This window comes from Morus notabilis, unplaced genomic scaffold, assembly GCF_000414095.1.
Source record: "Morus notabilis unplaced genomic scaffold, ASM41409v2 Scaffold1387, whole genome shotgun sequence".
Lineage (NCBI taxonomy): Eukaryota > Viridiplantae > Streptophyta > Magnoliopsida > Rosales > Moraceae > Morus > Morus notabilis.
This window is the reverse complement of record NW_010360644.1, coordinates 94,029-103,685: the sequence shown is the minus strand read 5'-3', so window position 1 is coordinate 103,685 and position 9,657 is coordinate 94,029. Positions and strand designations below refer to the sequence as shown.

Below are 9,657 nucleotides of genomic sequence, written 5' to 3'. Positions count from 1 at the left end.
CTTGAGTCACCAGATTGTTTGGGTTTTTTTTTTTTACTTTTTTTTAATTACATAAAAAAGTTGTTATATGATGTATTTGTGTTCTTTTTTATGTCCATGAAACTGTATTTATTTATTTATTTATTTTTGCATTTTTGTGATTACATAGAAAAGTTGTTGTCTGATGTGTTTGTGTCCATTTTTATTATTCAATCAGAGAGTTTTCAAAGAATTTATTATCAATACGTATCCGTATCATTCTGCACTGTAGTCCTCCCCTTAAAAGTAAATGCGTAGGTCAGGTCACGTTGGTATAACGCAATAGAGAGAGGGGAATTTGTGTCCGAGCGCGTAGTACCCAAGTCTTTCTTGTCGCCATAATAAAATCCAAAAGAAAAATACGAAACTAAAAAAAGAAATAGAAAAGAAAAAAAAAAAAAAGATAGAAAGAAGAAGAGGAGAGAAGAGAAAATGTGTAAAGGAAGACCAGAAGACTTGGAAGACTAAAGAGCGGAAGAAGAAGAAGAAGAGCGTTTAAATCCGTGCATTAGCTACGATTGATTCTCGATCTCTTTGAGTTTTGATCTTTGAATTGCTAAATTACTTTCCTTTATCAACTCATTCTCATCAATCCGACGCCCCGGCTTTCTCCATCAAGGTCTGTTTTTTTTTTTTTTTTTTTCCTTTCATATCCCTTTTTTTTCTTTTAATTTTATTTATCTAGATTTGAGTTTCTAATTTTTCTTTTGGAGCTTACAGGTAATAATTCATGCTTCTTCTTCTTTGCTATTTTTTTTTTCTTTTATGTAGATTAGATATACTTTACTAAATATTGTTTCTTTCATTTTGTGTTTCCAAATGAATTTTTTTTGCGTTTTCTTTAACTTTTATTACAGGACTAAAAAGTCGATGTTTTTTTTAATAACATTTCACGATTTTCTAAAAAGAAGAAAAAAAAATTTAATTGAGGGGAGTTTAAGGACCAATTTTTATGAGGCGAGTGCTAAAAGAATTGTGTTTTCTCAGATTGTTTTCCGTGGAATTAGAAGGGTGGGTCACTGGGTTTGAAGTTGTGATGGTGAAGACATATGGATTCGAACTTTGAATATGACAAATTAAGGAATCAAACTCACAACAATTAGGAAGGAATCATTAAACAAGAAGAAGAAGAAGAAGAAAATACTAAGATGTTGGAGGGAGGTCCAAAATTCAGCGGAATTATTAGCCATGAGAACAACAACAACAACAACAACAAGTACGGGGAATTCAATCTGTCCCAAGTCCAAGGTCAAGGCTTCTATTACAAGCTTGATGAGGGCACCAACATGTCCATTGACAGCTTTGCCAGCCTCCAAACCAGCAACGACGGTGGATCCGTCGCCATGTCCATCGACAACAGCAGCGTCGCCTCCAACACCAACGACTCCCACACCCGCATCTTGAACCACCAGGGCCTTAAACGCCGCCCCAATGACAACTACTCTGTCCAGCACAGCGTCAACCGCCGTGGGAGAGTGATGCACGCTCTCGGCGATGATGCCCTCGCTCGAGCCCTCATGGACAACACTTTCTCCGTGGAGGGGCTGGAGGATTACGAGGAGTGGACCCTCGATTTGAGAAAGCTCAACATGGGGGAGGCATTTGCCCAAGGCGCGTTCGGTAAGCTTTACAGAGGGACTTATAAGGGGGAGGATGTCGCCATCAAGCTGCTGGAGAGGCCTGAGAATGACCCCGAGAAGGCTCAGCTGATGGAGCAGCAGTTTCAGCAGGAGGTCAAGATGCTTGCCACCCTCAGGCATCCCAACATTGTGCGTTTCATCGGGGGCTGCCGTAAACCGATGGTGTGGTGCATTGTCACCGAATATGCTAAGGGTGGATCCGTTCGCCAGTTTTTGATGAAGCGCCAGACCCGCTCTGTCCCTTTGAAATTGGCGGTCAAGCAAGCGTTGGATGTTGCCAGGGGAATGGCCTATGTCCATGCTCTGGGGTTGATTCATCGAGACCTTAAGTCGGACAATCTTTTGATCTTTGCTGACAAATCAATAAAAATTGCCGATTTTGGTGTTGCTCGGATTGAAGTTCAGACGGAAGGGATGACTCCGGAGACTGGAACATATCGCTGGATGGCTCCGTAAGATTTTACATTCTTTGGCTGCAATATATTTTTCTGTGTCGATGGTCCTTTTCTATTTGTTCTTTTGCTTTATGTGTTTAACTTTCTAATATATTCTCTGACACAAACCTTGCTGCTGGTTTTGCATATAGATCGATTTCTTTCTTTGAATGTGCCCTCTTTGTTCATTTCATTTGTCTAAATTTTTTCCATTCTCTTGATTGTTAGCTTCTTGTTGTCTAATTCAGTTTCTAATTCTAAGCACGGTGCAACTGCAGTGTCTTCTTTTTCCTTTCCCTTTTTTCTTTCTTGTCTTTTCTTGTTTCTTTTTCCCTCCTTCTTTGGCTATTATTTCCTTTGTCCAAACAACCGATTTTTTTATGTTATCTTGGTCATTTCTAAGGATACGACATATCCAATGCCTATTAATTACCTTGAAATTCTTCCATGTACTCCGTACTTTTTGGCCTCTGTTAATTGGAAAAAAAAAAATCACTTGTCTGAATTTAGGATTATGCATTTCCACATAAGAGTAATTGGCGCAGATGGTTCCTAAACTATCTAATAGGTGACAATTTGATCCCTATTCTTTTAATCTTGACAAACCAATCCCCAAACTCCTTGATCATTGGCAATTTAAACCTTTCCGTTAATTTTTTTTAGCAGAATTCATCACATGACTTATCACGTGACTTTTTTCTATGAAAAGACTAAAATGCCCTTCTCTCAAGCCATTGATGAAAGTCCCGGTATAGAACAATCCCAACCATGAAATTATCCTTCAATTCAACTCCTCAATCAATTCTCAGCAAAAAACTCCTCAATCAAGTTTCTTCCAATGAGCTACAAAGAGAACCGAGAAAAGCATTAGTGCATAGGTATGTATTGTGATATTACCAATATAAAACTCAGGCATTTCAATTGCAGATTGATATTAAGAAGCCCAGAAACTCACGAATGAAGAAAGGAAAAAGGAAAAAGGAAAAAAAAAAAAAAAAAAGGATTTTAGCTGCTTTGAATTTGATTATGGCTGTGCTGATTTTTAAGTTTTAACCTTTACAAAAGCTATCTGCTGCATAACTGGTTGTACAGAATGACGAGTGCAACATTTGAATTAAAATGCGCCTGATTCTATCTCTAAGTTATGCATTCTTGTATTTTGCATTAGTTCCTTATGTTTACTTTAGAAGATTTGTTGGTGAATTATCTCTTTTGCAATCTCAATCATTTCAATGCAGTGATTGTATTTCTTTCTTCCCTTTTTTTGTTTTTTTTTTGGTGGGTTAATTTGGCTCTGCAGTGAGATGATCCAGCACAGGCCATACACGCAGAAAGTGGATGTTTATAGCTTTGGAATAGTTCTTTGGGAACTTATTACCGGAATGCTCCCATTTCAGAACATGACAGCGGTGCAGGCAGCGTTTGCGGTCGTCAATAAGGGGGTCCGTCCCATTGTCCCCAATGATTGTTTACCAGTTCTGGGTGAGATCATGACTCGATGCTGGGATGCCAACTCTGATGTCAGACCACCCTTCACCGAGGTCGTGAGAATGCTCGAGAACGCAGAAACTGAGATCATGACAACCGTGCGGAAGGCTCGTTTCAGGTGTTGCATGACCCAACCCATGACAGCAGACTGACCCTCCCACGAAAATTGGAGAAAAGAGAAGAGTGACATGAAAAAGAAAGACAAAAGAAGAAGGCCATTCATAGTGTTGTAGCTTTTGTGTATTTATTATCAGGTTAATTTTCTTTCTTGCTTAAGATAGAAAAGAAGAAAAGGGAAAAAGTAAAATGGTGATGATAAGAGTATTTGGTTGTAAGTCGGGTATTGTGTTATGAAATAGGTTTCGCCTTTCGGTTGATGAGTCAGTAAAATAGGATGTGTATCTATCCATACATATACATTCACTCTCATGATATGTATTATTAACCTTCCTTTGTTTAGCTCTGTTGTATTTGACAAAATTGCCAAGTTTGTTTTGTTTTCTCTCCTTCCATCAGATTCAAGTGTATGTCAAACATTCCAGAGAGGAAAAAATATATATATATGTATGTCCAAAACTATGCGGTTTGCCTAAAATATTTAGTTAATTCCATTGAGTTCTTAACCTTTTTTTTTAGAGGGAATGGCAAGGGTTCAATTATGTCATTTGAGGTTCAAATGGTTGATTCCATTGAGTTTTTAATGACTTTTGCGATAAGAGTGGTCAAACGTGGGACAAGAAACATTATAATAGCTTTACGGTGCATTCGGTAACATTTTGGAGTTGGGGAAAATGGGATAATAAGCATAATTTAGAGGCCAAAAATAAAATTAGCCTAATCATTATGATTTTTTTTTGGGGTGAATACTTAATTATTAGTTACTTTTTCTGCTGAGTAATTATGAATCAGTTGTTACAATGAGGTGACACTTTTTAAATTATTAGGTTCGAATGACCGCAAAAAAAACAAAAAAAAATTAATAAATAAAGATAAAGATAATGCAAATGAAATTGAAGCATACTTTATCATCATCCGGTTCGTTCATTTCAGAGAAAGAATCATTCAATTTTTTAAAAATTTAGACACAAACCTTATTTTTTCTTTTTCTACACTCACATCTGTTCATAATGTTAATGTTAGTTCATCATTGGCACTTGGCACGGGCAGCGTAGAATTCTCATCTCATCTCTCTTCTGCTTATAAATTTTGTTGAGAGTTTTACTTTCTCCGAGACCCACAAAACAAAATATGATCAACTGAAACAGAAACCTATGGTTTTTGTTTTAATTTATTATTATTATTATTTTCTCAATTCTGGAACTAATAGCATATATATGTATGTATATAGTATTACTACGTAGGTAAGTGAGAGTGAGGGAGGGACGGAGTTGTATGAATATAATTGATTGATTGATTGATTGATGATGAAGAAGTTGGAGTTTGCAAATAATTCTTGCAAAGTTGTTAGTTCATCAGCATCAAGATGGTTGGGTTTTAGAAACTTGCAGTTGACATCTTCGCAAGATGATAACATCAGATCCACCCGAACCCAGCTCTCTTCCTCAGCAAACTCCAGGGTAACTTCAACTTTTGTTTATAACTTTGGAATTGGAATATTAAATTCAAGTTTAAAGAAAAATTGCAGTTGCAGGTGGGAGTAGGAAGGGGCAAAGGGGAAGGAATTGTGTGGCCGTCTCCAAATGATGAAATCCCATTTTGGAAGAAGGAGTTGGCTTTGCCAAGTTGGGATGTGAAGCCAGAAATAGTAGAGGAGGATGAGCAGCTCATCCACATAACTCATGTCACGGCGGAAATGGCACCAATTGCCAAAGTTGGAGGCCTTGGCGATGTTGTTACCGGACTCGCTCGGGCCTGCTTATCACGCGGCCACACCGTCCACGTAATGCTCCCTTTCTATCAGTGCATTCCCAAGCATCACGTCAATGACTTGACCTTAATCACCACATACGACTCTTTCCACCACGGATCTTGGGTCCAAACTAATGCGTATCGCGGCCTAGTATCTGGGATTCCGGTCATATTCATCGACCCCTCCAACCATTTCTTTAAGGGCCAAAATGTGTATGGGGGTTCATACAATGAGCTAGAGGCCTATTTGTTCTTTTCCCGCGCTTGCCTTGAATGGATGCAGGTTTCTTTTTCTTTTTTCTTTGATTGACAATTTTAAAGAAATAGAAACAACTAAACAACGTTGTTAATTATTCTGCAATTTTTTTACCTCATGTTTTGTCAGGTAACTGGAAGCCAGCCTGATATAATTCATGTCCATGAATGGCAGACAGGTGCTTTGCCCTTGCTTTATTGGGATATCTATCATCATCTTTCCCTCAAGGTATCTCCTTTTATGTTTTTATTTTTATTTTTTATTTTTGCGAATTTTCGGGTGCATTCTGTTGACGTTGTATTTTCCTCGTGTTAACTTTGGTAGAAACCAAGAATAGTGCTAACTATCCACAACATGGAGCACTATGGTGAGTGTAGGTAAGTAAATGTTTCTCTCCGCTTTTGACTTCTCATGGCAACAATCTAGGACCTTATCTGGCACGCTAATATGCCGGTGAGCCAGGTTTTATGTTTGTCAGATCCGCATAAAATCATGTAAAAGTAAAAAAAGTATACGTATCTAATGATTAGAAAAACCTGGCCTACTGATACGCCAGGCGTATTAGAGAATTTCCTATTCTTTTAATAAGAAACTTTATCAAGTACCTTTTTTTCCAAGCAATTATCAGCTAGGTTACCTGTCTTTGGTATTTGAAAAGTCTAATGAAAAAATATTCTTTGTTTGGGTACATCCAATCCAACGTTTAAATTGACGGAATCATTTCAATAAACGTATACAAGCAAGGAGGAGGAGGAGGAATTAAGCACAACAGAATTGCTGAACCATTTTCTTTAATTTATCATTGAACTCCTCCTCCACATGCATATTTATTGTTTATATTGGCAGCAAAGAGCAACTAAGCAAGTGTGGTCTTGATGGATCTGTATACGCAACTATAGACAAGGTGAGATTCGTTCGCTGCTATAAAGGTGATTGCAGTTTATATTATATGTCCATTTTGTTTGTCTTTGTAAAACTGAGCATCTCTCGTGCACCTCTTATTCTTAACATGGAAGGCGGTTGATGATCGAACCATTGGCCATAATCCCGAGAGGTTGAGCCTGTTGAAAGGTGGAATTGTGTACAGCAATGCTGTTGTGTAAGTGGCGTCATCTTGTTGTTCTTGCATCCGTAACCATAATAGCTTTATTAATCGTGCTTAGTGGCATCTGTTTCGGCAACAGTGATTCTTTTCTCGTTTTCAGGACCGTCTCCCCAACCTATCTCAAGGAAACTCTGTGCTCTGGGTGGCTTTCAAGCACTTTGGTCGAACACCGGCACAAGTAAGAAATGAGTTTCTTTTTTTATTTAGATTTACTAGCTGCTGCTGTAGCGAGTGCACATTGCTTTGTGGCTTTTTTCTTTCTTTGGATCCTTTCTTTTCTTCTCAACGTATTATGGTGCTTGTAGTTCTTTCTTTGGATGTTCAGTGTATCCATCTAGCTCCATTTTACGTTGTTTTCTAAGTGTACATTCAAGGCCGCTCATTGTTCTTTGTCCACCATGGCAATCTCTATTACGGGGCATTGTAGGTACTTTGGCATACTAAATGGGATAGACACTGCAATGTGGAACCCTTCCTTTGATTTTTTCTTGCCTGCTAAGTTCCATGGTAGGACTGCATAACTCCTCCCTCATATTAAACTAGCACTCTTTTCCATGTGTCTAGTCGGTCCTTAGTCCTCTGCTCCTCATCCTTGATCTATTCTTCTGCAGCTCAGAATGTTGAAGGGAAGAGATCATGCAAGTACTTTGTCCAGAAGGGCTTGGGTTTGGCCACGGGTGAACATGTATTGGATTCGACAACCAACATTCCCTTGGTTGTTTGTATCACGCGATTAGTTGCACAGAAAGGTCTTCATTTAATTACTCGTGCGATTAAGCGCGTTGAAGAACTTGTAAGTTTGCTATTGATATTAAATCAGAATAACATCTGCAAGGTAACTGAACGTTTTGATACTAATTTTGGAATGGATGAGTTGCAAGTTCTTTGTCTTCACAATCAAATAATTAGTTAATCTATACTTGCCATCACACACTAGGTGCAAACATTAATATATATACTTTCTTCTCAAAAATTTTGACCCGTTTTTTTTTTTTTTTTAAAGGGTGGACAGATGATTGTACTGGGAAAAGCTCCAGAAGGTCACATTCAAAGAGAATTTGAAGGTCTTGCAAATTTGGTAATAGATTTTGGGAGTTTTTATCTTTTCTAGTGTGTGTGAGTTTTATTACGTCTTCAAGCAAGCTGACAGACATTCATGGTTTTGCTCCCAATTTGCAGCATAATCAAGGTCCGAGCATTCGAATCTTATTGATGTATAGGTAAATGGTCTTTGAATACCATGCAATTTTCACTCCACAAATATGTTTGAGATCTTTATTCTTGCTATTTTAGCAGTGAAAACTTTTCCTTCTACTTGCAAATATGTTTTGAGATTTTATCATATTCTACTTGCATTTAGTGATTATTATTTGCTAACTAAAAAAGTTGATTGATGTGCTTTTATGTGTTTGTGTGTGGGAGTGGAGTGAGGAGCTGTCTCACATGCTTTATGCAGCAGCAGACATGGTGTTAGTTCCATCCATGTATGAACCATGTGGCCTTTCACAAATGCTTGGCATGCGTTACGGAGCGGTATGTGCTTCTATCTTTACTACTACTATTTACGGAGTCTTTCGATCAACTAAAGTCATTTCGGAATCTTGCAATCAACTAAAGTAATTTTGATTAAATGTGAAATTAAATGTGTGTTTTAGGTCCCAGTGGTTAGAAAAACTGGTGGTCTTGCAGACACAGTCTTTGACATGGACGATCACCAAAACCAAGAAATGGCCAACGGGTATGTATTTTCTTTTTTATTTTTTTCATGATGATTTACTAAAAGATCTATCTATCTGGGACAATCTAGTGCTGAATGATTGATCAGCACATGTTCAATGCTTTTCAATTCGTTCATAGTTCATACATTTGATTTTTCTGTGGTATGTTCCTTGTGACAAATCCACTTGAGTTTGTTCAACTGATAAAGCTTAATATCTTTTGTCTTCAATTTTGAGTTTTGTTAGAGCTATCAAGTATTATTTCTTGTTTAGGTTTGTTTTTGAAGGAATTGATGAAGCGTCTCTAGACGGAGCTTTGGATCGTGCATTTTCTTATTTTAAAGACAGTAAGTCTCAGTTTTCATCATCTTCCTCGCAAAAAAAAAAAAAAAACTGGAGTAATGTTATTGTTACATATGCTGCTTTTAATATTACATATAATCAACCCCTTGGAACTTGGGAAGAAATTACATCACATTCCTTTTGACACGAAATTAAGGAAACGAAATTATTAATGTCAACACTCTTTTGTCATACTTATGAATTGTGTTTGGAACAGAACCAGATGAATGGAAAAATGTAGTGAGAAAGCTAATGGAGATTGACAATAGCTGGAACAATACAGCAGGGAAATACATTGAGGTTTATGATTCCGTCAGAGCAAGATACTACTGATTGGGAGGTTACACCTCGTCTTCTGCTGTAGATGAAGATGAAATGAAAATGAAGATCTTTTGGCTTTTCTTTCCTTTTCCTAGCTTGGAATTTGATAATAATGTACATAACTACTTGAAAATGAAAATGAAAATGAAGATCTTTTGGCTTTTCTTTCCTTTTCCTAGCTTGGAATTTGATAATAATGTACATATCTACTTAATAATATTTTTGGTCTGATGCGGTACGAATTTAATTTGATGGATCATCAGAGAATCGATTATGATTAAGTCCATACTCCTAGCCCTAGCTCACATTCCCATTTTCATTTTGGTCACAACAGAACATCAATATCCAAAGACTAATTCCAATTCCATTTAGTAAGAGAGAACCAAGAGGGATCTTGAGGTTGCATATTAATATTATTATTTATTATTATTATTATTTTTGATAATTTGTGCATATTAATATTATT

At 37.2% G+C, this 9,657-nt stretch overlaps 2 protein-coding genes across 4 annotated transcripts; both read left to right on the top strand.

Moving 5' to 3' along the window:
- Positions 1-424: 424 nt before the first annotated feature.
- LOC21387449 (serine/threonine-protein kinase STY13) lies at positions 425-4,082 on the top strand. Its single transcript, XM_010096914.2, has 3 exons — positions 425-637; positions 1,006-2,110; positions 3,393-4,082. Exons 2-3 carry the CDS (start codon positions 1,167-1,169, stop codon positions 3,730-3,732), a joined length of 1,284 nt encoding a protein of 427 aa, XP_010095216.1. The 5' UTR covers positions 425-637; positions 1,006-1,166; the 3' UTR covers positions 3,733-4,082.
- A 534-nt stretch (positions 4,083-4,616) lies between these two features.
- Positions 4,617-9,352, top strand: LOC21387448 (glycogen synthase). 3 transcript variants are annotated; one of them, XM_024164821.1, is made up of 15 exons: positions 4,617-5,157; positions 5,232-5,732; positions 5,835-5,933; positions 6,030-6,082; positions 6,552-6,609; positions 6,722-6,804; positions 6,911-6,988; positions 7,238-7,317; positions 7,422-7,645; positions 7,814-7,888; positions 7,990-8,030; positions 8,238-8,343; positions 8,466-8,548; positions 8,802-8,875; positions 9,088-9,352. In XM_024164821.1, the coding sequence occupies exons 1-15, from the start codon at positions 5,002-5,004 to the stop codon at positions 9,201-9,203; spliced, it is 1,827 nt and encodes a 608-aa protein (XP_024020589.1). In that variant the 5' UTR covers positions 4,617-5,001; the 3' UTR covers positions 9,204-9,352. The 3 variants fall into 3 exon arrangements, with proteins under 3 accessions (XP_024020589.1, XP_024020590.1, XP_024020588.1); XM_024164822.1 differs by having other exon boundaries at positions 5,226-5,732; positions 7,422-7,603; XM_024164820.1 differs by having other exon boundaries at positions 5,226-5,732.
- Positions 9,353-9,657: the final 305 nt, after the last annotated feature.